Genomic DNA, 26,265 nt, shown 5'->3' with positions numbered 1-26,265 from the left:
GAACAACGCTAATTTCAATATATGGGACTGACCCTGCACCTCCGCAGAGATCGTCAACAACGGTGCATTTACGGTCCGAAAAAGTCCCCGTCCGCACTAGATGCGATCACTGCGTAAAGCACGAAGTATTGCCGACCTGATGAACAAAAAGTCACATCAATCCCCGTTTTAGATGGGTCAGCAGCCAGCTATAAACACGGGAATGTTTTGAAAGAGGAAAAAATACTATGTCAACTTCGAGATACTAGTATTACAGTAAACGGCAAAAAAATACTCATTTTGAACAGGAAAAAATAGCATGTCGATCACAAGAAGTCAGACATCAAACTTACCCCACAACATCGCTGTTGAAAAGCGTTGTAAAACACACGTTAATCATTCAGCAAGTCAGGCGTAGATTCAATTCTCGATGTAGATTCTAGTAGTATGCATGTAACGGCACGAGCGGCATGTGAGTGAGGCCGAGGCGAGGACCGTCGACTGCTAGCTCGCCTCGCGTCGCTTCCGCGCCAGCGTAGCGCGCTAAATCTAGGTACTGCATAGCCAGCCGGCCAGCTGGCCGGCCGGCCACTCACCTCAGCTCAGTGCTAAGTGCCATGGCACTGACTGTGACTCCTCTCAGACTGGCGCCACCTTTTGGCCGGGAAAAAAGAGGAACGTATTTTTTTGTATCAGAGTGAAATGGTTTTATCAGAGTGAAATGGTTTTAGCGCAGTGAAATGGTTTCGTCTGAGTGATATGGTACGCCAAAGTGAAATGTATTTTTGTGAAGAGTGAAATGAATTTGTATTTAAAAGTGAAATGTATTTTTGTGAAAAGTGAAATGAATCTTTATGTAAAAGTGAAATGTATTTTTGTGAAAAGTGAAATGAATCTTTATGTAAAAGTGAAATGTATTTTTGTGAAAAGTGAAATGAATTTTAATTCAAAAGTGAAATGTATTTTTGTGAAAAGTGAGATGAAGTTTAATTCAAAAGTGAAATGTATTTTTGTGAAAAGTGAAATGAATTTTAATTTAAAAGTGAAATGTATTATTGTGAAAAGTGAAATGTATTTTTATAAAAAGTAAAATCAATGTTTGTGAGTGAAATGTATTTGTTAAAAGTGAAATGAATATTGGCTGGAGTGAAATGAATTTTGTATTGTTTCCTTAATGGCGTTCCATAGAGCTTACAACAGTCAAAACCAGACGCTGCTACACCTTCGTCTGCGTCCGGCATGTGGAGCATTCTTACAGCTTTTGTATTGACTGTAACGTTCCTAGTAGCTAGTCGTTCGAGATCATCTAATGACTAAATGCCCAGTTACTTGCTTCTGCTACCGACTGAACCAGGCAGGTGGGTACCGGGTTTTGGTTGCAGTCCCTGGTAGAGCACCGCAGTGTTGATACCTATGTGATTGACGTACTGACAGACTGTGGTCTGTGCAAGCATGCTGTGCTGCTCGGCTCAACTCTTCTTCTTCTACTTATTCCAGGTTTTAATAGCGACCACAATCAACAAGTTGATTATTCTGTCACTTTTGTAGAGAGGTCGGCAGTGCAGTGCACCTTGCTAAGTTGCAGAAATTTTTAATGGTTAACTTTGATGATAATTGATAATTGCAAATAAAGAATGCAATTTCAATAAACTTGAAAAAGTATTTTGTAAAAACAAAGTAAATTTTAGGGGGTCTATGTTTTACAAGCAGTACTTCTTAAGTAGATCTACATGTAATTGCTACTAGTACCGGTAGTCACCTGCACATTTGTGATTTAACGTAGGTTGTCTAATAAGAAAAAAATGATGTCATAATATTTTGTTTGTACTTGTAACACGTTATTGTATTCTGCTTAGATATCTAGTCTAATGTCCCCTATACGGCATAATCGTGCACTATACTAGTCTAGACCATCTAGACAGTTGTGTATGTGGAATAAATTTCATTTCATTAAAAAAAAATAGAAAGCAGTTAATAAGTAAAAATAAACAGAAATTAATTAATCAATCAACTAATGGTGTGCTGATAATCAGCTTCTCTGCATGGTCTTACGTCTTGAGGCTTTCAGAGTTGATGGTAATGTGTACGGCAGTTTGGGATGACAATTGTTGATTTTGGCCCCTTCTTTGTCTTGAATTGATGGATCCCGGAAGTGGGTGGAGCTGTTTTTTTTTTTTTTTTGCACGCAGGCAAGGCCGTGATAGATCTTGTACACATATGGTGAGGTGGGCAGTACAGCGTCACTCCCCGAGTGATGGCCACTGCACTCTGTCAATCATGGCCGATACACTTGAGGTGTTAAATGTTACGGCATCGTCTCGTGACGAAGTGAGCTGCATGTCGGACTGCCTTCAACATGTTGATGGCCTGCTGGGTGTGGGGATTCCAGATGGTGGTGGCATACTTTCATTACTGGTCTGACATGAAGTCTTATGTGCTGTCTCTTCAAACCCGTTGAGGACGAGTCCCGAGTATACTCATGCAGGGGTCTATGGGAAATGCGTGTTGTAGAAAAATCAGTCCGCCCTCAATGGGTTAACCTTCGTGGAAGAGATCTTGAGATTGCGTCTCACAAAGCCCAGGGTCTTGTTAGCTTTGGAACATAAGTACATGTATGCTGGTGATGTGCTCTATCCAGTTGAGGTCAGAGCATAGCATTACTCCTTAATATTTCACGCTCTTGGCAACCTCCAGTGTATGTCCATGCAACTTGTATATTCAGGCTGAAGAAGGCTTGACTACTGCAGTACATGGAGTTGTCTGTCGTCATCATGTAGTTTCTAGTACGCGTGTCACCATTGTCAATTCAGTCACAACAAAATAGCCTCATTCTCTTTGCTTTTCTTTTTCACAGAGATAAACTCAAGAAGCAGTCAGCGTACTGGATACATTGAAATCTACTTCGGTCATGAACAGTAGCAGTGTGCAGCGAGCCAGGCAGCGCATGGCATATTTTCCAGTCGCACTTGCGGAGTGTTCATCACAGGTGAGATACAGATGGAGAAGGCAGTTTTTCTCAAAGTGCTGAGTAAATTAGGGACTGTACAGTAACTGGTTGAGGTGGGGATTCAGGTTTATAACATTCCAAATTGAGATAATGAGAAACCTCTGATGAAATATGAAAGAGCATGTGATTTTAAGAAGGATTCTACGTTTATTTGATGAAAATTGGTTTTCAAATGGCCGAGATATCCAAAAAAGTGATAGAAATAAAAGACGACAGGCCACGCCTTTTATTAGGATCTCTTTGTTTCACCTTGTTTTTTGGATATCTCGGCCATTTCAAAACCGATTTTTATCAAATAAACTTTTGATACCCCTTAGAATTGCATGCTCATAGAGTGGTTTCTGAATACATGTATCTCGCAAAACGTTAAAAGCTAAATCCTCACCTCACCCAGAACTGTACAGTCCCTTTAATATACCAATTTCAAGACACAGTGATTGTACAAATTTTATAGACTGTCATTAAAAAAATATTATATTTCATAAGTAAATATATAATATGTGTAAATGACCAGGGCCAAGGTACAAATCTGTCTTCAATTTTGCACAATTGTTTGATAATTCTTTTACAGTTTTCTTCTATGCTTTGAAAGTACGATATAATAATAAGAATTAAGTTAAATCTTGTTTAAACTACATGTACCTTTTTTGTGCCTATAGCCTGATAGGTGCATAATTAAGCTGGTTCAAGTGAGTGACTTCAGTAGATGCAAAGGCAAACAAAGAGAACTTTCTTCAAGATCTGAAAGAAGTAGACTCTGAGGCATAAAATTTATGTGTTTCAAATGTTGACCCTGTACAGTAATAACACTGCTCTGCAACCTTCGTGGTGCTAATTACATTGTACAACTCTTCCTCTTGTCCAGTGCTCCAAAATATCCTGCAACCCTGTGATGGTACAATTATAATTGTTCAATGATATAGCAAAAAGAGACACTTAAGTAATTTCCTTCTTATTCAGTCATCCTTTGCTACATAAATGTGTAGATTTAATTAAGCTGTGATACAAGAAAAATGTTGATGCCAAGGATACAAACTTGACCTTCTTATTATTTTTTTTTAATCCAAGGTGAAGATTTATGTGCAGCCTAAGTCATTGGAGTATCCATTAGGCCATGACTATTTCTTACAGGCATTTTGAACATAGTGTGAAGTTGTGCAGTGTACTTACAAGGGAAAAGGTGAAAAAGATTTTTTTTTTTTTTTTGGTAAGCTAGTACATTGTACCCCTCTTCCGACTTCAGAGTTGCTCTTTTTCTGTGCAATAATAGTTGATCTGTCTTAGTTCCTAACTTATGGTTTCTTACACTAAACTGAAAGAAGAACAATTTTTGTTTACTATGTTCCCACCCAAGTTTCCACATAACATATAACATATCACAGATTTAAGAAAAAGCAGAGTATGGACCCTACACACCAGTAATTTCATATGTTGTGTTTTCATCTGGTACCCAACAATAGGATCGAAACTTCCTGTTTTTGACTTGTTTATTCGGATGTACCGGTATGTGTTCTGAATAAATTTTTGTAGGCCCTGTCTTACGGAAGATGTGCTTCGAGTCGAGACAATATTGGCCACCATGACTGTGCAAAAGAGTTCCAGGTGTACAAGGATTGTTTTCAACGAGCAGTGAGTTTAACATTTCTTTTCAGGGATTTACAACTGTAATGCAAGGGCTACCAATGAGCCATAGAATTCTCTCAGGTGACTTAATGTTCATATCTTTCCACCCCTTTGATTCGAGTAATGGAGAAAACCGATGTTTTTCGTAATGGATGCTTGTGTGTTTGTCTACATTTTTAGTTCAAATGAATTGAAATTACCAAAGATTATCAGTTGTGACTCTTGTGACATTCTGCTTCTTTTTTATGGTAGGCCTACAGCTGTATTTGATTCAGTTTATTTCCTTTATTTATGTATTGCCTTGGAAACCTCTTCATTGAGTTATGTTCTTACACTATAAACTCCCGAATTAGACTTGCTCAAGATAATAAATATGAATTCTTAGACTGCACTAACGTCGCTGTCACTTGTCTCATTATCTGTCATTCCTTTGGATACCAGGAATTTTTAGGTGCAGTTTGTAAAGAGAGAGAAAAAAGGAAAGAACACATTCACAGGTTCATTTTCATATAGGTGATGTATTTGGGTAAATGTTTACTTCTTTTGAGAGTATATTTATGTATTGTCTTGGATACACTTTCTTTCCATCCCTTTTTTCACCTCTCATCACTGTCATTTTATTGTGGCCACAGATGAGAAAGATGAAGAAGTGAAAGCATCAGGTGACTGGGCATCTATCGCCGGTATCAGAAGATCAGCCTTCGTCAAGCGAATACTGATCACATGAGATGGATAGTCTTTGCTTCAGACCTGTCTGGACGTGGTGTGAAAGGCAGTGTCTTTTGAAGTTTTGGCTTGTGCTTTAAACATTGAGCACTTGACCCTTACAAGACTACTATCTCTAAATGCTGTTGACATTGGCTACAAACACTTTGTTAATGGTACACGACTTGTAAGTGTAAAGAGTTTAATGTAGAGGCGAGATTGGCCTAGATGTTCAGCACATTTTCAAGTCTGCCAACTTCCTCAATTTGTATGGTCTGAAGCTGACCAGTGCATGGGGTCTGAAGCTGACCAGTGTGGGAGTCAGCAGAGAACAAGGCAAGAAAAGGGGTAAGGTTTGTTGAATACACTGTATGTAATGGTAGTGAGAAATCAGAATGCAAAGTGAGTATGCCAGAGTGTAGACAACTGCCAAACAGTGATCATTGTTATATTTTATGGTAAATCTGGCCAAGTTTGAGGAAATGTAGGGGATGGCTGCACAGTGTGCTTACTTGTGCATGTAAACTGATCCATGCAATGCCTGGAAATAGTTAATTAGGATAAAATCCGGTATCTTGCAGAGGTTAAGATGAAGGAGATTGTAATGAAAGTGGAACTGCTACATGAGACAGCAAGTGTTTCGTGACTTCCCACCATCACTATACTGAAAATGGAAGTATGAATGGTAGTTATAGTAGGTTTAACTTCTTTTTGTTCCTCAAGAATGCACTCTTTAATCGCATCCTTGTAATTTCCCCTTTGCCAAGTTTTTGTTTTTGTATTCCCTTTTTTTATTCCTCTGCCCTGAATGGTGCCACAGTCATTATGTTTGAGGGTTGTCTGTCTGTCTTTCCTATATCTCATTGTTATGATTGAAGATTTTAAAAAAAAATATAGTTCCAGTGTATCTTCTGCTGATATCATAACCAGGTGTGGTACAGGAAATGTGGTTGTCCTCAGAATTGGAGTAAAACCCTCCAGGAATAAAGGTCACTGAACTTATCTTCTTATTATATCTCATGGTAATATGATTTGTTTGGAAGGGTTGAAATAAATGGCATATAATTTAATGATAGCTAAAGTTCAAATATTAATGTCACCATACTTTTTGCCCCCCCCCCCCCAAAAAAAATAAAATAATAATAATAATAAAATAAAAAATAATAATAATAATTAAAAAGAAAGGAAATGATATTCCGTTTATTCAGCTAGGACAGTAGAGTATTGGTTTATGTTAGTAAACATGTTAAAAGTAAATAATGAACAATTATTTGCATGAATATCAAAGGACATTGTAGGCCACTGTTTAGCATGTTGTTACTGCACCACATCCTTAACTGAATCATGTGTAGCTCCGTGACTGAATGAAGTAAATGAGTAAATTCAGGGCCATGTTCTTATGACACTTCACAGGTATTACATTTAGAAAAATGAAAAGTGAGTGTGTGAGAAGCTAAAGCATCCAGTCATTGCAAAAAAAAAAAAAAAAAAAAAAAAAAAAAAAAAAAAAAAAATTAAAAAAGAGAGAAAAGAGAGGCATATTGCATAACATGTACCCTGGTAGTACATTGTACTAGTACAAGTATGATTCTTAGGCAGTACATATACATGTATGTATTTGTTGAGTAGAAAATGAGATTCCATAGAGTTGGGCATTCTGAAAATAATTACACAGTCCATGCTTAAAAAGAAAAGGAAAGGAAAAAACGAAAAAGAAGAGATGAGTTTCAGCCGAGCAAGCTGTCCTAGAGGCATAATGGCATACCCAAAACTATTACAACATAGATACCATTAAAAAAGAATTAAATGCTATTAAGAGTGAGCACTATCAAAATTAAAATGTGGAAAAGGATGAGATTCATGCAATGTACGATGACAAGTTGGAAATTGTCAGGAGCACATTGAATTTGAGATGTTGGTACAACATGTAAATTACATGTAAATGCAGATGTTTGAGTCAATTCCTCAGAAAATGACAGGTTGAATGTGCTTTAACACACAGGATATCTGCAAATGTTTAGAAAATTTGAATAAAAAGTTCCTTTGAAAGTGCATGAATTTCAAACATGTTACAGTATTGCATTGTTGATGTTGTTCTTTGTAGAAATTGAGTTGTGTCCACAGTCGAGTGTACAATGTATTGAATCATTTGTAGTTTCTTGCTCTTTCCCTTATTAAGAATAGAATATGCGCAGCTGTAGTTCTTTCTTCCATTCAAACAAGATACATGGTAGAGTATTCATAATTCAGTTATTCATGAACAGTACTTTATCCTGTTTGAATGAAAGAAAGAACTTCTTATTCTAGACATAAAAGCATAGTGTCACTGACTGCAAAAATATATTTTGAAAGTTCTGAGCATCTACATTGTCATGTTTTCATAACAAACTTTTAACAAAGAATGCAATTTATACACATTCAATCCATGAAGGTTCTTACAAAATTGTATGTGCCAAGCCGAACAGTCAATAACCAGATGAAAATGTTATCCAAACTGCTGCTATACAATGTACCTACATCGTGCACACAAAATCGCTAACCAAAATCAGTCATTAACCAAATGAAAATGTTATATTCTCCCATACCTACATCATGCATTATACATTACCTTGCAACTATACCTATACATCATGCATTCATATTCCATCATTTGATAAGAACATTGTTTCTGATTCAAATGCAGTCATTTTGAAATGGAGTCCTGGGAAAGCCTAGTTAACTTTCAGCCACACTGACAGACAATATTCAGCATTACAGTGACAATATGTGTAGTGGAAGTATGAAAGATGCCCGACATCAGAACTTCAGTAAAGAGCAAATCTAGACAAAATTAGAAATGCACCAACTTCGTCATACATCACACTATATAACATGCCTTGCCTTGCTGGAGAGAGTGTGATTGTGCACAACAAAGTTGGAAAGCTATACATGTATATTCAAGTGGTGATCGACAAGCCTTACCATTTTTAATGATGATTTCATGTCGGTCATTTTCTCTCACTGTCAAATAAATACAACAACAAATGCAAACCAGAAGGACTGGAAAAATACAGAACAGTGTAGTGCATCTGTACCATTCTAGAACTTTTTTTTTTTTTTGGGATAACTGTATACATTTGTACTTGAAAACTATTCTTTTCTCTCAATTACTTTCAATGATCTGTTTGTAATTTTTTGATTGTTGATAAAGAAAGTAGTTAAAACAACAGAGTAATCAATAAAAAAATCTAGAAGAACTTACATTATGGATGTATGATGTACCCTAATGGTGAAAAACAACAAGAAATGCAAACGATCCAGTAAGACTTTTTTAAAAACATGGTAGGTCCTACATCCATACTGTTGTTTTAAATCTTTTTTTTTTAAATTCTGTTCTCTTTAGTTACTTTCAATGACCTGTTTATAGTTTCTTGTGTCTTTCAAATTGTGATTCTATCCCTCTGTCGAATAGAACCTTCAGTCAAAGACCAAAACCAAAAGAATATTGAAGAACAATGTTTAGAGCCACTGTCAACACTAATTCTGTTTTCAGTATAATGGTGGAAGGAAAAGAACTTTAAAGGACAAGGTTACCGTTTTTCACCTTTATATAGGCCTACATGTGGATTGAGAAAATGCAGCAATATTTTAGTAGAACAGATCTGGGCCCCCTTTCATAAAACTTGTTATCAGTGACAAGTTGTCATAGACGTGACAAGCTACTGAAATCCTTGCATCTGATTGGCCGAGAGCAAATTTGTCATAGAAATGTGGCACTTGTCACTGATAACAAGTTTTATGAAATGGGCCCCAGTAAAAGTTCAGGGAAAATCTGACAATCCATTTGATTTTTTTTTTTTATTTGAAGTTGCTGTTATGTGCCACCATCACTGGCAGAGAAGACTACTACAACGTGTGATGTCTGTGGAACGATATTAAGAAAATATAAAGCACATTCAACATAAATTTCACTTTTCTTGCATAATAAAAATACATTTGACTTGCTTCGTTCAGAAGGCAGGGGAATTATATTACCCTTAACATGCATCAATAACAACAACAACAAAAAATCGAGGGAATGTGTAGGCCTACTTTAAAAAAAGAGAAGAAGACATTTTGTGGAATTCTCTTTATATTTTCCATAAATTATACACTGTATTGCTCTATGCATACATTATGACATCATTATACTGTAGTACGTAGTTTTCTCATCCAGCAGTGACTGTGCAGAAACTTTAAGAAATCATGATTTTTGAGCGGATTGTCTGATTTTCGTCAAACTCTCACTAATGTGTTCCACTGATATTATAGTGCAATTAAACACTCCTCATGTCCTTTAAATATGATACTTCTGAGGCCTGGCTTCTTATTCACAATCAACACTGGTGTAAATTGGTGTAGTCTACACCAACTGGTGTAAATTGGTGTAGTCTCGATTATGAATAAGAAGCAAAATTGGTGTAGTCTACACCAATTTACACCAGTTCTGATTGTGAATAAGAAGCCAGGCCTCAAGAGAAAATGCATGTTAGATGTTGTTGGACTTACCACTTGATATTTATTTTCTTTGAAAACAAACAAAAAACAAGCAAATATACTTTATCCCGTAATTACAAGGATCCTAACTGAAAATGCATAATCATGCCATTGAGTAAAAAAAAAAAAAAAAAAAAAAATCATTGGAAATTAGTTTTGAAAGGTGTCTTTACTCTTTCTACAAAAAAGTATACAGTTTCTGTTTGTTTGTTTGTGTTTGTGTTTGTTTTTGTTTTTGTTTTTGTTTTTTTTTTGGGGGGGGGGAGGGAGGAGGTTTCTCATAATTTGTTTGCGTGCAGCAGACCCAAATGAAATATGCAATTTTCTCAAATGTACAAACATACAGACACAGGGGCTGTTTTTCCTGGTAAATTGATTTTTCTTTGTTTTTATTTGTTTGTTTGTTTGTTTTTAGAAGACATGGGCATTTCGTGAATGATGATATTTTATCATACCCGAACATTAATAATGATACTCAATAACTTTTAAGCAGTATTAGTCTTTTATTCTTTATTGTTATTATTTTTTCATTATTTTTTATTTTTATTCTTTTTTTTGTGTGTGTGTGTAGAGCTCGTCTCAGCCACCCGACGTCTATAGACAGTTACTGTACTAGTTTAATCTCTTGCAAAAGACGGTGTGTAGTCAAGTTCATGATATGACGACAGATGGCGCTCTAAAAGGTTGGGGCCCCTACAGGTTGTCGTGTCTGCGATTACAAGAAACGCCCACACACAGGACACAGTGGTTCCCAGCAATCACATAACGTTTCCAAAATGTTTCCTCTACATCTTTTTTACGTCTTTCTCTAAAACGGACGTTTTTAGAACGTACATACATAACGGCAAAGTTTGGACAACCCGAAAGTAACTACAAAAATGAAATGTCCTTTGCAAAACGTTTCACATTATCGGACGTTACAAAATTAACGTCCGCTATATGTAAAGAACGTTTTGCTGTTGTTGTTGTTGTTGTTGTTGTTGAACGTGTTGAACATGTTAAAAACGTCCATTCCCAACCCAGCAAACACAAAACGTTTTCAGAACGTTCACAAAACGCTTTTAATTATTAAAGTCCGCTACGTCATCTTTGACTTTCTGTAATACCATGAATATTCATGCATATTTTTATGAATGTTTCAGTAAAGAAATCTAAGATTTGAAAAGTAGTGGAAATAGATAAAGACATGCATTGAGATCTAAAGTATCTATGCTGGGTCCAAATTTTTTTAACTGCGTTAAAAATGTAGGCCTACTTACACTATTGTTCAGATATTCACAATGCCTATAATGGAAGAGGTATTTTCATTAATCTTAGTAACCACGACATGTCTTCGGGCATTACAACATTTTTACGTGTATATAAAAGAATGTGATACATACACAATATCAGCAAGGAATATGATGAGAGGGTGGGGGGGGGGGGATCCAGGAATTCCGTAAAGGGCAGGGGGGGGGGGGGGGGCAATAAAGTAGGTGCGCCCCGGCGCCTGGATCAACCACTGAAGATGTATAGGGATCCTATAGTCTGTATATAGGTGGTAGGACATGAGGACCATGTAAAGATGTTAGCCTTGATTGTGCCTGTATAATCTTATAACAGTATATCCAATTCACCGACCCTAATTCATTTTACCCGCTTCGTTTTAAAGGTTTTAAATGATTTTCTTTCATGGTTCTTGGAAACGTTCATAAAACATTTATAAGAAATTACAAACATTCCTGAAAAGTTCTATAGCACTTTTTCTTTTGAACAACATGTTGAAAGTTTTCTAAAAGTTCGTAGAACGTTTGGATACACATTGGACTTTCTTAAAAGGTCCAGTTCTTGACGTTCTAGAGTGATACGAAAGGTACTTTCTTGAAAGGGTCGAAGATTTTTTTTTTTTTTTGGACATTCAAAATGTTTATAGAGTTCTATTAGACTGTTTTTAAAGGTTTATTTCTAGACGCGTTGGCAGACCGTCCACGGAACGTTTTAAATGTTCTTAAATTAAATGTTCTTAAAAGAGTTTCTATAATGTCAGTCATGTTAGATAGAGAGGTTTGGAGGCGCAACTTTGTTTATGGAAACCCAAGTTGGCATCGGCTAAAGCAAATACATGCCCTCGAAATAGTAGTAGTATAATGTTCAAAAAGTTTTCAGCGAGCCTTATAAAATTCTAAATAATGAATATTTTTTTTGACTGTTTTTTTTTCAACGTTTAAACGTAGGAATACGTTTTTAATTTACCACACGTCCATTTGAAACGTTTTAAGTTCGTCAAAAACCTTCCCACAAAAAGACGTTCAAATGTTTTGGACAGGATCAAACGTATAAATAAACAAACTTAGAATGTTTCAAGAACGTTCATAAAACGTCCGATTGTTAGCTGGGTTCTCGGTGAAAGTGGTCTGTTGTATCACAGAATCCATGAAAAGATGCGCTGCCAATGCAATTTCATTAAAATGTGTTTTGGGTACGTGTACAGCGTAACCAGCCGTTGATATGTATTGTTTTAATTTTATGTATTTGCTGAATGACATCTCTATTAAATTTGAGCCCCCCCCCCCCCCCCCCCCCTCCCGCGGTCAATCATTTATTATTTTGATAATGTGCACATAGGGAAGATTGATTTTTTTTTTTTTTAAAGAAATTATATAATGTGCTATAGAGATATCAGTATTATATTCAGAATTAGGATTTTGACTCCCGGTCTCCTTTTCCACCTTCCTGACCTGTCTGGTGCAGCAGGTGTACGTCTTGCTGGTTGGTGGTCGTACATTGGATGGGCCCACGTACCGTACGTCTGCGTGGCCGTGGCACCAAAGATCACGATCTTTGGAGGAGGCACAAATCGAAATCGTGGGCGTGTTTACTGGCGGCGTAATGTTAAATTGTGACGGTTATCTGCTATCGTTTGTGGGTCGGCTGGAGCTGGAACGAGAAAGGAATGGCTTTTCTGCAACGATTTCGGAGGCTTCCATCTTCTGGAATAAGAGCTCTTACATCCAGGCAGTGTTCTACAGGTGAGAAAAACTCCTAGGGCATGTCAAATTCACAATTAAGTCAGAGGAAGCTTGGACGATAATGTTTCTCGAGCCACTGGTATAGAGCGGAGTATGTCCTCGCAGTCCCACATACTGCTATTGCTGCTGTGCTGCTGTGAACCTAACTATCCACAGCCCAATCGCCGCAGAAACGCGACAACGACTGGGCTGTTCTACTGTAGTTACTGTGAACCCGAATTCCATTGAATACAGAAAGCTATAGGCTACACTTTGAAATGAACATGCCACATTTAGCAGTAGTAGTAATGTGATAATTACAAGTATGAGTTTAATTACAGAAAAACCTAATCCTTGTACTACACGTCTGTGGACTGTGCCAAATCCAGTCTGTGGAGCGGAGTGCTCAAGCGTCAACAACGCACATACAAACGTTTAGACAGACAAATCTGTCTATCCGGAGAAGTCTTTCATTTTATTTTATTTTCTTTACTTTATCAGCTCTCCTCCGTATAGGAGGGGATTCTATGAAGCCAGAGATGCATTCTTTGCTCCGCTGAATGTATCCCCTTAGGGCCTTACAGGGGTCGCACTTAACTTTTTTTTTAACTAGCCAGGCGGACTACTTAGAATCAATTTTGACACTGAAGCAATATTTTGGCTAGCCAGACGGACTAGTTACTTCAGAATGTTATGATTTGTAGCTAGTCCAACATGATTTTGGGTGGCCAATGGCCAGCGGACCATCGCCAATTTCGACCCCTGCCTTACCAGATACAGACCAGTTGTTCTTTCGGTCAAGGCACATTACCCTGGCCCAGTTTCACTGGATAACATTATTTCCAACCAGCACTAGAGCCGATGCTCACAGAGATCATTCTCCACTTCCTAGGGAGCATCCCAGCCAGTCGTCATCTCACAGACACACACCTGCTGATCAACCAACATAAATATTCACATCGTACGGGGTACCCATTTAAAATTTACTGTATACGCCATATATTTCGCGAGTCTAAATTTTCGCGAATCAGGAATTCCCGACGATTTTGCGAATGGTTAAATTCACGATCGTGGAGTCCTGTACTGAACAGAGATATAAATGTACAGGCATACTTCACATCCACATTGGGATCAGAGTCGATATTTTCGTGTGTCTTTAATTTCGCAAATAGCACCTGACTCGCGAAATTCACGACAATAAAAACCTCGCGAAATATTTGGCGTATACAGTATACATGTTCGCCTGGGTGGAGAGCAGCAATGTTGACAAAGTGCCTTGCTGAAAGGCAAAAGTGACAGGCTTCGCATGTGCTCAAACCCTCGAACCCATACCACACTACTATGATTCAGAGACATGCGCTTTTACCCACTTGGCCACAATAAAAATTTTGTGGTGTTTGTAATGAGTTTTATAAACAACCTTTAAGCATATGATTTAAATAAGCACTAAACTTTTAATACTATTAAAGTTGGTGTATCAGTGGTCTAAATCTATCGTGTTGTGAGTGTAAAACTACTGTGCTGGCATAGACATCTAGTCTTATTGCATTGTACTGCTGCATTGTGGACATTGTTTGCACATTTCACAGAATAAATTCAGTTCTTTCTGATTTTAGCCAATGCAAAAACGCAGAAGTATCGATTTGTTCATAATAATTTATTCTGAGCATGTGAATTGACATGTTATACAATTGTACATTTGTATGTTTGTATTTTGTCAACAATCTGTGACATAAAAACAACGTATAATGAAATTCATAATACCCATCATACACCATAGACATAACCAAAATATTCAGACTTACACGTGTATTATGTAGAATACTGTAGAATTCAAGCTAGAAGGCAAAAAGAAAAGGTAAAAAAAGTCATACTGATTCTGCATGATTAGTAGTAGGCTACACTGTAGATCTGTATTTGATGTAGAAAATGCCTGAATCTATCCTTTGTTGTTGTTGTTTTTTTCCTTGCCACTGTTGGATGAAGCAATTGTTGAGAGATATTCTTAAAATTTTGTAACAATAACAGCTTCATTAATATTTACCAACAGTAGATCTGTGAGGATACCCAGCACAAATACACCATGTGCAAACATACAATCAGACACATTACCTGTAAACAAATCATACATTAAATGTTCCACGGGTATCATGCTAGGTTTGGGATAAATGCCAATAAAAGTAATTCCTGCATAGTTTTTCCTTTTTTATAATCTTTAAAGAGAATAGTTTTTTTTTTCTTTCTTTCTTTTTTTCATTCATTCATTCATTCATTCATTCATTTACTTATTTATTTATGTATTTATGTATGTTTGCATGTATTTATTTATTTATTTATTTATGTATTCATTCACTCATTCATTCATTTATTCATGCATTCATGCATTCATTCATTCATTTTATTATTATTATCATTTTTTTGTGTGTGTTTGTTCAGGATCAGCCTCTTTGGTGGAGGTTGACAGAGAGGATGCTGTATGCTTGATTGGCATCAATCGTCCTGATGTGAGGAATGCTGTGAGTGTGGAGACAGCCAGGCAGCTACAGGTGGCTTTCTGTCGGTTTGAAGAGGACCCCAGTCTCAGTGTAGCCATCTTGTATGGGAAAGGTGAGAAATACTCATCCTAAAATGCAAATGTGCCAATGTCTTATATTGGCTAGATATCAGAGTAAAATCAAATGAAGATAAAAAGTATAACATCTTTACATGTACATTTCATTAAAATTTGATATAAAGTTGTGGAATCTTACATGATATGTTACAATTGATGATATTTGTTGCAAACTTTTACACGTAGGTGCAAGTCAGGCGAGGTGATAATTTCATTATGGGGCAAGTCCAAGATAACGCGCACGTTACGTATGGGACATTCAGAGACTTTTATGACCTGAAAAATAGTGTTAATGGCCTTTGATCATATTGAACTTCATCATGGTGATTGATATCTAGAAGAATTATAATCATGTAAAAAATTGAGAAAAATGACCTAGACAATTATATTCTAGAAGAGAAAATATGTGCTGTTACGTATGGGACCAGAAAAATTTTGTTTTTTTGAACATTTTTTTCAACCTCAAAACTCTCTGAAAGTATATCATTCTACAACTTGTAACTCACTGTGATGAAAGTCACAACACTCAAGATTATCACAGGTAAGTTTCATGTCATTAGGCAAAAAGCTCTAATTACAGGTTCTAATTAAAGACAGACATGACGTGTTACGTATGGGACAGTTACATATGGGACAGTTTGTCCCCCATTCATTTAGTGTGTGAAGAACCATGTTTATGGGTATTTTGCATAATTATTGAAGTAAAATCAGTTGAAACTACTCAAATACTGATCCAGATTGTCAAGGAAACAATATTCCCCAAATATTCACCATCATAATCATATTCAATCATATTTTTATATTTTTATGACCAACCTGGGTATGCATGCCCTTTGTCCCCCATTCGTTTAGTGTGTGGAGAACCATGTTTATGGGTATTTTGCAAAATAATTTTGCAAAATACCCATTTAAACAAATTTTTGCATAATTATTGAGGTGGAATCAGTTGAAATTAATTATACTCAAATACTGATCCAGATTGACAAGGGAACGATATTCCCCAGATATTTACCATCATAATCACATTCAATCATACATGTTGTATTCTATATTTTTTATGACCAACCTGAGTATGTATGCCCTATTTTTATCAGGATACAGTACTACTGAAAAATTGAATACTAAAGTTTCAAAGTGTTTACTTGCAATGCATTGATGAAGGGCAGTTTGCCATTTAGTTTCAATTAAAAAACAACTTGACACAAGAAATATTAAGTTTAATAAATAAGCAATACCTGCTGCATGGAACCCCAGTGATCGAGTAGATATATGATATCTGTCTAGCAGTCAGGTCATTGATTCGAGTCACAACTCAGTATGTATACCCATGAATTTTGTTGTGGCTACTACTGAAAACTGAATAAGGACAATTTGTGTATCACTTGCAATAAAAAAAATCATTTTACTTTTTTTTTCTTCTATACATCACAACAATTTCAAATTGGATCTCCATCACATAAACTTTGAATTCCTCTAGTCTTAGGATTTTATGTTCTTAAGTAATTCATATAATTGGTTTCCAATCATCTCTTCAAATGTTGAAAACTGAATCCCCATTTCTACAAAAAACTATACCATCCCTTTAATGCTGATTTTTCATTGTGTATTTTGCCATTTTCCCCTCCCCCTTTCTGAAAATTGTTCGGTCAAGTTCATGTATTGTTTCAAGTGTCTATAACTCAAAAAGTAGCTACAATGCTGGGATGCTTTCTTCAGGATGATTGACCATTTGTGTACTGAGAGACCTTCCCAGCTTGTAGCTACATGCATTCACATGCAATATGTATGAGGATGTCCCATACGTAACGCATTTGTCCCATACGTAACATTATTTCAATGCCTAATAAAAAATATTTCTTTTACTTTTTTTTCTTTTTTCTCTGGTATTTAATTTCTCTAAACAATAAATTACAACTTTCCAAAAGGGCATTAAAATAACCTTAGCCATTTCAGAAAAAACCTAAAAAAATGACCTCATTTTGTTACGTATGGGACATCTCATGATAGGACACGAGCTAATTTGCATAATCATTTGCATAATCCCTAAATTTTCATACCAAGTTAAACTATGTGATGAACTTCTTATGTCCACATATTAATCAAATATTATTTGCTTTCCTTTGAATTAATATGAATTTTTATAAATGTCCAATACGTAACACTGTGTTTCACATTTATGCAAATGAAGCCCTTGAAATTTGCATAAATTTACATAATATCACTTTTTCCTTCACGGAAATCAAAACTTCAACTCATAAGCTTCAAAATGATACCAAACATGTCAATATTGAGCAAAGATGAAATTTTGCCTTCTGAGGGGACCTTATCTTGGACTTGCCCTATGACGCTGGTCTCTGACAGACCACAATCTTCCACAAGTCTGCATATTTCTCCATTAAAAAAATAAATTAAACAGATACAATTGTACATTGTAGTACAAAATTTTAATATTCTGTATCATGCATATCAAAAATTTGAAGGGTAATGGGATTACCGGTAAGCTAAACTGTCGGCCCAAAATCTGAGATATTAAAGTATAAAGCACAATAATGACATCAGTGTGTCACAGTGGCGGATCCAGGCAGGGGTGCACCAGGCGCGCTCCCCCTTTAATTTTTGTTAAAACAAACAGAATCTAAAAAATGGGGAGGGGGGGTGCTCACGCCCCCCTTTGATTAAAAGATTTTGTTGTAAAGTTGCCCCCCCCCCCCCCCCCAAGGAATTCCTGGATCCGCCCCTGTGTCATGTTATTTGTACATAGTGTATGCTTGCAATTATTTGTAGATCACTGTTTTGTGCAGATAGAACAAATTCAAATTCCATATCTTTTTGTCTTGATATACAACTGTATCACATGAGGTTATTCTACAGTATGTACTACTGAAGTAATTGTACAATAATGTGACGTTGTAGTGTAAATGGTCTGCTTAGACCGCCACATCAACCAAATACTGTAAAAGCCTAGTTTTTGTGGTGTGGAAATTTTAATGCATTTCACACAGAATAAAATTAACATAAAACTAAAAGCACATGAAATGTGTTGCTTGCCGTACATTGTATACATAGTACTACCTTGTCTGTGATTCTGTGGAATTTAAAACACACAAACTTCCTCTTGACAGGCTGAGCAATAAAAGTTACTCTATAGCGAAAATTTCCACTTTTGCAATAAAATGACAGAAATTTGAAGAGGTCTTTACCTCTGCAAAACAAAATGATAGTTAATGGCATTATGCATGTGTATTTCATGGTTGTCACTGAGTATTATGGAATTCCAATACTAGTAATGTCTTTCAATGAATATCACTTCATGGAATGATATACTCCACAGGGGGGACATTTTGTGCTGGATGGGATCTGAAACAACTAGCTGGCCTCGACCCAGAGCAGACAGCAGAGACCTTGCAACTTGGACCAATGGTAGGCTAGAGACCATGCTGACCCTTCACACAGTGATCTGTGCATCCAAATAGACAGTCTCTCCAGAGGGATGGCTACGAAGAATAATATGATCCTACAATGTATATCACAAAGTGCACAAAAATACACATTTGGTCATTTTCCAATAGCCATAATGGAACAACTCAGTTGTTTTTTTTTCAATATTCCAACAGAATTACCTGCTTTCTGACTAAAATTCCAAGAAAAGAAACAAAGTTGTCAAGTGAAAGTAGTAGGTTTAAAGTTTTTATGTACCCATTGTTTTCTTTTTCATGATCTTTTTTTCTGAGTTTTTGTGAGAAAGCTTTAAAAAAAAAATTGTATATTTGCACTATAAAACATCTGTAATCATTACTAGAACAGGCAAACCATCAGTCACTTCCGATGTTTAGAAAGTGCGTATGAAACAGACATGTTGACATGAAATGTAGGTACGTACCACCATGCCGAAAATACCCCCATAAAATAATGGCTCCAAAATTTGACAAATTAGTCTTATATTCTGATAAGAAAGTACTTAGTACTGGATTCATTTTATGTAATATCAACATAATCTGATGGTGCTTTACTTTGACACCCAAGATCTGATTTGAAGCCCTTGTCATGTACATGTAATTATAAATGTACATGATACTGTGTTGCAGAACCAACTGCAACTGCTGATAGAGTGATCCTTATACTCATACAAGCATTCCGGTTATCTTTGGCTTGCTTTAGAACCCCTACTTACATCTCACACTGCACTTCAGGGTCTCTTTGTTTGCTCTCTCTGTTGTGGAATATGAGTTATTTGTTTAGTATTGCCACAGAAAAGAAAATTATCTGTTATTGTTGGTCTTTGGTCTCATGTATTATAATATCCATGCAGCTTCTGTGTAACTGTAAAGAGGGCAGTATTTTCCTTTATTCATGTCAAGTAGTTGATCCAATATGATTAACAATATTCAGAGCTCAAAAAAGACAATTCTTGGTCAAGATTTCATGCAGTTTTCCACTGTCAAGCTGCTGAATTCATTACCTACTCAAATGTTATTAATACAGGGAAGTGTATCAAAGCACTCAGTACTTGGTGTTCCCTCTGCAAATGAGCCAGCATTGCTCCATTTATGACCTATTCATAGGTCTGTGTAGTTTACATGTAACTCTATGGAGTATCTGGCCTTGTTACACACATTTCCAGGTAAAGCTGAGAAGTGGTAAATGACATGCGTATGAGGTACACCTGAGTCAGCACAAAATGCATGCTTATAATGGACACTGAATGAGTGCATCAATTTATGAGAAAACATTCAACCTGTTGAGGATGGACTGATTTTGCTACAACGTATAACACACATTTCCCATAGACACCTGCCCTAGTATTCTAAGGACTCATCTTCAATGGGTTAATAGGCATTCACAGACAAGCTAAGGATGCAATTAACAGTATAGTTGTGTTGTGGATGAATAATGCTCCATGTATCATGTTTTATGTCTTCAGAATCCAAGGATATTTTCTCCATACATAATGACAAAGTTAATTTGCATTCAGGCTGTATGACGGCTACTGTCTCCAGCATGATCGTATGCAGGGCACAATAACTGTCATCCAATACAGTGGACTCCTGTTTAGCAAAGTCCTCGGGACCGGCAGTTTTCTTTCGTCATATCGAAATTTCGATATAACCAAAAGAATAAACAATAAAAATACATAGAGTGGATAATGTTGTGGCCTGAATTTTTACTTCCTTGTAAGTGGAATTTCGTTATAACTGTGTTAGTTATAATGGGAGTGCACTGCATACATTGTAATACCCTCCAATTTCATGTAACCAGTAAAATGGGGGGGGGGGGGGGGTGGGAGGTTGAGTTTCAGTGTACTGGTATGTGAATAATGCTGGTATGTAAATAAAGCGTAGTAACGAAGTGTCTACCTTTTTTTTTTTCTTTTTTTTTTTTAAGGGTCCCACAGCAATTCAGTTCAGCAAGCCTGTGATCGGCGCCCTCAACGGATATGCCGTGGCAGGCGGTCTGGAGCTGGCAATCATGTGTGACCTGCGGATTGCCGAGAAGAGCACAGTGATGGGAATCTTCAACAGAAGATTTGGTAGGGGCACAATAATTGAATATCATTGATGCACATCTGTTACTCAAGCAAAGCATTGTTCTTAGAAGGGCTCAGTGTTCGTCTATCACCATTTTGAATGTGCTTGAAATACATTGAAAGGGTGTACCAAGAAACTTTGTATAATAGATTTTCTGTAATATTTATTTATTTTTTTATTTTTTTATTTTTTTAAGATCAAAAGTTTGAAGTAATGAAATTTTGGTACGTGACATTTATTCTTGGAGTGCCCTCCTTAGTCAGTAGTGGGCATGCACATTATTGTAGAAGGCTACTCATAGGCCCTGCATGCATGTTGATCAAATCATGCCCTAGTAGTCGTTTTGACTTGCATGCAGCTTGTAAGCTGCATCCAGTGTACTCTCGCATAATGGATACTGCTGTGGCCTGATAATATATTGTAAGTGAATTTATTATAAAACATCACACAGCAACCACAATCAGATAATTATACCCCCGCCAAACGAAGTTTGAAGGGGGTATATAGGAATCAGCGGACGGTCGGGCGGTCGGTCCGTTGCAATCTTGCGTCGCGAACTACTTCCTCAGTTTTCAACCGATTCCCATAAAACTTGGCACAGATGTGTGCCTTGGGTTGTAGATGTGCAAGACATATTTTTTGACAGTACCCAAAAGTACGTTGCCATGGTAACGGCATATTATGGGCAAAAATGGGTACAAATCTTGCGTCGCGAACTCCTCCCACAGTTTTTGATCAATTTTTATGAAATTAGGTACAGATGTTCATCTGAATATGTTAATGTGCAAGACACATATTTCCGCAGTGGCAAAAAGTGCGTTGCCATGGTAACGGCATGTTATTGGTAAAATATAGGGCAAAATGCTTCATGGCAAAACTGCTTCATCAGTGTTCTTCCAATTCTCATGGAATTCATATTGAATGTTTGTCTTAGGATATAGGTCAGCATGACACATTTCTTGACAGTGACAAAAAGTATGTTGCCATGGTAACAGCTCACATATTATGAGCCAAAATGATGGAAAATTTTGTGTTGCAAACTACTTCCTCAGTTTTTGACCAATTTCCATGAAACTTGGTACAGATGTGTGCCTTTGGTTGTAGATGTGCAAAACGCATTTTTTGACAGTACCCGAAAGTACGTTGCCATGATAACGGCATATTAATGGCAGAAGATCAAGGAAAGATCTTGCGGATTTAACTACTTCCTCAGTTTTTTGACCAAAGCTTATGAAATGTGGCACACACCTTGATCTTGGTGGGAAAATGTGGAAGACATATTTTTCGGACGTGTCGGAAGCTGCGTTGCCATGGTAACAGCATATTAATGGCGGAAGATCAAGGAAAGATCTTGTGGATTGAACTACTTCCTCAGTTTTTGACAAAAGCTTATGAAATGTGGCACACACAATAGTCTTGGTGGGAAGATGTGCAAGACATATTTTTCGGACGTGTCGGAAGCTGCGTTGCCATGGTAAAGGCATTTAAATGGCAGAAGATCAAGGAAAGATCATTCCTTGGGTAAGACTGTCGTCACGGGGCGGGGGTATTAATCACCTTAAGTGATATTTCTAGTTATGCTCTGAGACTGCACTACTTCCAGCAAACCTTTTTGGTCAGCATTTCACATTTTTGTTGTTACCCAACTGGAATTGTTTCAGGCATTTCTTATAAATGCATTTATGCATAGGACCTACACTTTAGAGCAAAAAATCAACCTTTAACCTTCAGAATGCCTGGAGGGTTGACATGGCAACAACAAAAAAAGCCTTTGTGCATCCCTTCCTGAGCCAGTCTCAGTCGGAAGCTCAAGATATTGACCAGTTGGCCCATCAAGTTTTGGGGAGATTTTACTGCAGATGTTGTCATCTTCACATTAGTAACTTTTAAACTCTTCGTTTTACTGTCTATTCTACAAGATAAATGTATTGGAGAGAGACTGGGGTGGAACTATTGAAGTATCAGAAACTTTACAAAATGGGCCCCCATCAAAAGCGCTGAAATGTAAAGACATCTGCACTCTAAGACATAATATTACGCTAATGCTCAGGAGAGTATAAAGTGAGCAACAAAGTGGCGTAATGCACTTTCATTTGTATCACATCGTACATACATTGTACTTCAGCAGCCAGTCAAACACTTAACTTTTTCTTTTTTTTTTCACTTGGTATTGTATTATATGAGATTGGGTATGGCACATCTAAGAGTTTAAGTAAAGAAATGGAAGAAGAAGAAGAAGAAGAAGAAGAAGAATAGAATAAGAAAGGTTGTTGCAAACCAAAAGAAAAGTGGCTCTCAGTTCCCAAAGCAGGTAAAATGTTTTAATGAGCTCTGTATAGATTATTTCTGTCTGAACTTGAGCTTCTTTACAAGGTGAAGTTGGTGCATTACAAATTCTTTGTGTAATGGTTTATTTTTGTGACAGGTGTCCCTCTGGTAGATGGCTGTACTGTGCGTCTCCCCAAGCTGATCGGTCTGTCAAGGGCCTTAGACTTGATCCTCACTGGTAGACCAGTTGATGCTGATGAGGCCCTCAGGATTGGTCTGGTCAACCGTGTGGTCCCTGATGGAAAAGGTACGTTTAGTTTAGTGAGTCTGAAATGCTCCTGGGGCAAGGGCTTATGATCTTCCCAAAATAACATTTCAAACCCTAAGCTTAAGACATACTGTTCACTTTAATATAGTCTGCCATATCACTATCGAAGCACGAGAACCTGTGTAATACCATAACCTGCTATGTATATGATACAGTGACAACCAAAGTGTAATGTTAATTGAACAAACTTAAAATGAAACAAAAGGCGTTTTATGAAGAGCCTTGAGAATGGGTGTAGGATGTCTCCCTATGGATGTTGAGTTACAATGAGTTCCATAGACAAGGTCGTCATCAACATCATCATCTCAATCATCGTCATTATCATCATAACTGTGTAACCTGTAGAAGACTAGTCGCGAGTGTGCTCTGGCAGATGTCTATGAGAAATGTGTGATATATTGAAATCATCAGCTTGTTCTCAATGGGTTAATCATGGCAAGGTCTGATATAACAGTGCAACTAACGACAGCAAAGAATTGAGGCTATCAACAGCCACACTGGCACTTCCATGATTCTTAACTCTATCAGTGTATATAGTATGAATATAATCTTTTTATCATCACCATTATCATCATGATCATTGTCAGAACATTACAGATGATCATTTTAAATATAAAGATGGTACCAATGGCTTTTGTAGGGTATACATGACATGTGTGTACACTTCTGTTATCATTCAGTGCAGAATTGTCTTAGTTATCATCATCTCTTCGTTGATCAAAGCTGTGCTGCTTATATGCAGAATTATGAGGGAAGGCGTTACAACCATGTTGGCAGTACTACATCACAATCGTTACTATGATATCATCATCATCGTCATCACTATCATCATTATCATCTTCTAAATGTTCTAATCGTATCAGCACAATTACCCCTTGAGGATGATTGTGCCCCGACTGAATACCAGTTAGTGATAGGTGATAAAGTTAGAGTGAAGATTAGGGTCAGGGTTAGAGCAAGGATTAGGGTTAGGGTCAGGGAAGGGTCTAGGGTAGTTGTCCATGGGGTAACTGTCATAGAACCTTTCAAACAAACATGTATAACCCGTTGAGGACGAGTCCCGAGTATACTCAGGCAGGTGTCTATGCGAAATGCGTGTTGTAGCAAAATCAGTCCGTCCTCAACAGGTTAATAATGTTCATGATAATATTATTGTTGTAGTGACAGCATCAGTGCCAACGTTATTTCTGACATTCTTTTGGAATGCTTTTGGAAAACCATAGCTCTTGAAGAAGCCAAGGAACTTGCCAGACAGCTTGCCTCCTTCCCGCAAGCCTGCATGAGGAACGACAGAAACTCCACTCTCAGAAACACTTTTAGCTGTGAATCGTTTGACGAGGCTATCAAATATGAACATGATCAAGGTAGGTTGTTGATTAAATCGTAGGTCCAGTTTGTTGTTACCAGTTTCAAGTGTATGACATGTAAAGTGGTCAAAGCTAATTTGTTGAAGTTGTCCAGAGCCTTATTTCATAAAAAGTTGACATGATAGCAGCTCTTGCTGGAATGGCAATTGTCATGGTAATGACAAGAATCCAGCTTCCTCATTGGCTGCTGCAATGGGAAGTTGCCATTCCAGCAAGAGTTGCCATCCAAACATCTTTTATGAAATGGGGCACAGGTCCCTGTTGCATTTAAAAACAAAATGCAATCAAAGATGGGTCAGAAAATTAAATAGAAAATAATTCAGGTGTCGGCCAATCAGAATTGAGTTTTCACGGGCTTATGTTTGACCTCAACTTTCATGCAACAGAACCCAGAAGGTTAATGCATAATGTTCTATAGAGCTGTCTTGATTATCATGATCTTTTTTTATAGATATCCCTGAGTACTAAACAAAGAAATGAGGCCTCAATATTAAGCTCAGCTTACTGGGGATCCTCCTGTAGGGTACCTTGATTTTTTTTTCTTTTATCGTATCTCCGTTCTGTCACAATGATTGACTTACCTTTCATGTGCAAAATTAGCCATGAATAATGACGAACCATGTGTATATAATCCGAAAGTGATCATAGTTGAATACTTGTACCATGCAGAAACAAAAAATGAAATGAAATGAAATGAAATACCTGGACAACTGAACTGCTGGTAACATTAAAATTGAAATGTCTAGAATATAACTTATGCATTTCGTGAACTTCCAATTTTGGTCCAAAACATACATGGGCCCAGAGCACCCGCATAGGAATATGGGATTAAAAAATCAAACAAACAAAACAAAACAAAACAACAACAACAACAACAACAACAACAACAGCAACAACATAATTATTTTCATCTGCTTGTGATCACTCGTCTTGATTACCTTTTCTTGTCACTAATGCAGGCCTCGATGTCATACGCCAGGAGTCTGTACCTGGGGCGAAGCGATTTGCAGATGGAAGCGGGCGCAGTGGCAGATTTGACGACTTCAACAGCAAGCTGTAATGTGAGCCAAAGGAAAGGCTACAGGCTAGAGAGGATGTGAATGCCATAGAGGATATTTTGTGCAATAATTTGCATGTCTTCAAGGAGAAAGGCATGGAGTACATGCTGTTAAAATTTTGCCAGAAATATGTTTTGTTCATCTCATAATTAATTTGATAATGGAAATTGATGTCACATATCCATATCTTGCAGATCTTACAATGTATGCTTTAGTGTACGCATGATTTCTGATTACACGTATTTCCAACGAAGGAGAATCAAATAGCTCTCACTTGACAAGGGAAATTAAA

General features: G+C 37.1%; 1 protein-coding gene and 1 long non-coding RNA gene across 2 annotated transcripts; both read left to right on the top strand.

Moving 5' to 3' along the window:
* The first annotated feature begins 1,184 nt into the window (after positions 1–1,184).
* Positions 1,185–6,367, top strand: LOC139714729 (uncharacterized). Its single transcript, XR_011709741.1, has 4 exons — positions 1,185–1,337; positions 2,834–2,965; positions 4,517–4,615; positions 5,242–6,367. It is a non-coding gene; the product is annotated as an uncharacterized lncRNA (long non-coding RNA).
* A 6,394-nt stretch (positions 6,368–12,761) lies between these two features.
* LOC139714720 (enoyl-CoA hydratase EchA19-like) lies at positions 12,762–26,056 on the top strand. Its single transcript, XM_071626397.1, has 7 exons — positions 12,762–12,837; positions 15,253–15,423; positions 18,759–18,847; positions 20,810–20,954; positions 23,378–23,527; positions 24,772–24,912; positions 25,875–26,056. Exons 1-7 carry the CDS (start codon positions 12,762–12,764, stop codon positions 25,973–25,975), a joined length of 873 nt encoding a protein of 290 aa, XP_071482498.1. The 3' UTR covers positions 25,976–26,056.
* Positions 26,057–26,265: the final 209 nt, after the last annotated feature.

The sequence above is a fragment of the Diadema antillarum genome, unplaced genomic scaffold, assembly GCF_040938485.1.
Source record: "Diadema antillarum isolate AM-2024a unplaced genomic scaffold, OU_Dant_1.0 scf00000045, whole genome shotgun sequence".
Classification (NCBI taxonomy): Eukaryota; Metazoa; Echinodermata; class Echinoidea; order Diadematoida; family Diadematidae; genus Diadema; species Diadema antillarum.
This window is presented reverse-complemented; position numbering and strand designations above follow the sequence as displayed.

Excerpts from the sequence above, each read along its gene's own strand:
- LOC139714720 (XM_071626397.1), top strand. The coding sequence starts at position 12,762 with ATGGCTTTTCTGCAACGATTTCGGAGGCTTCCATCTTCTGGAATAAGA. Across the intron at positions 12,838-15,252 it reads ATCCAGGCAGTGTTCTACAG|GATCAGCCTCTTTGGTGGAG; the intron begins GTGAGAAAAACT and ends GTGTTTGTTCAG. Across the intron at positions 18,848-20,809 it reads CCTTGCAACTTGGACCAATG|GGTCCCACAGCAATTCAGTT; the intron begins GTAGGCTAGAGA and ends TTTTTTTTTAAG.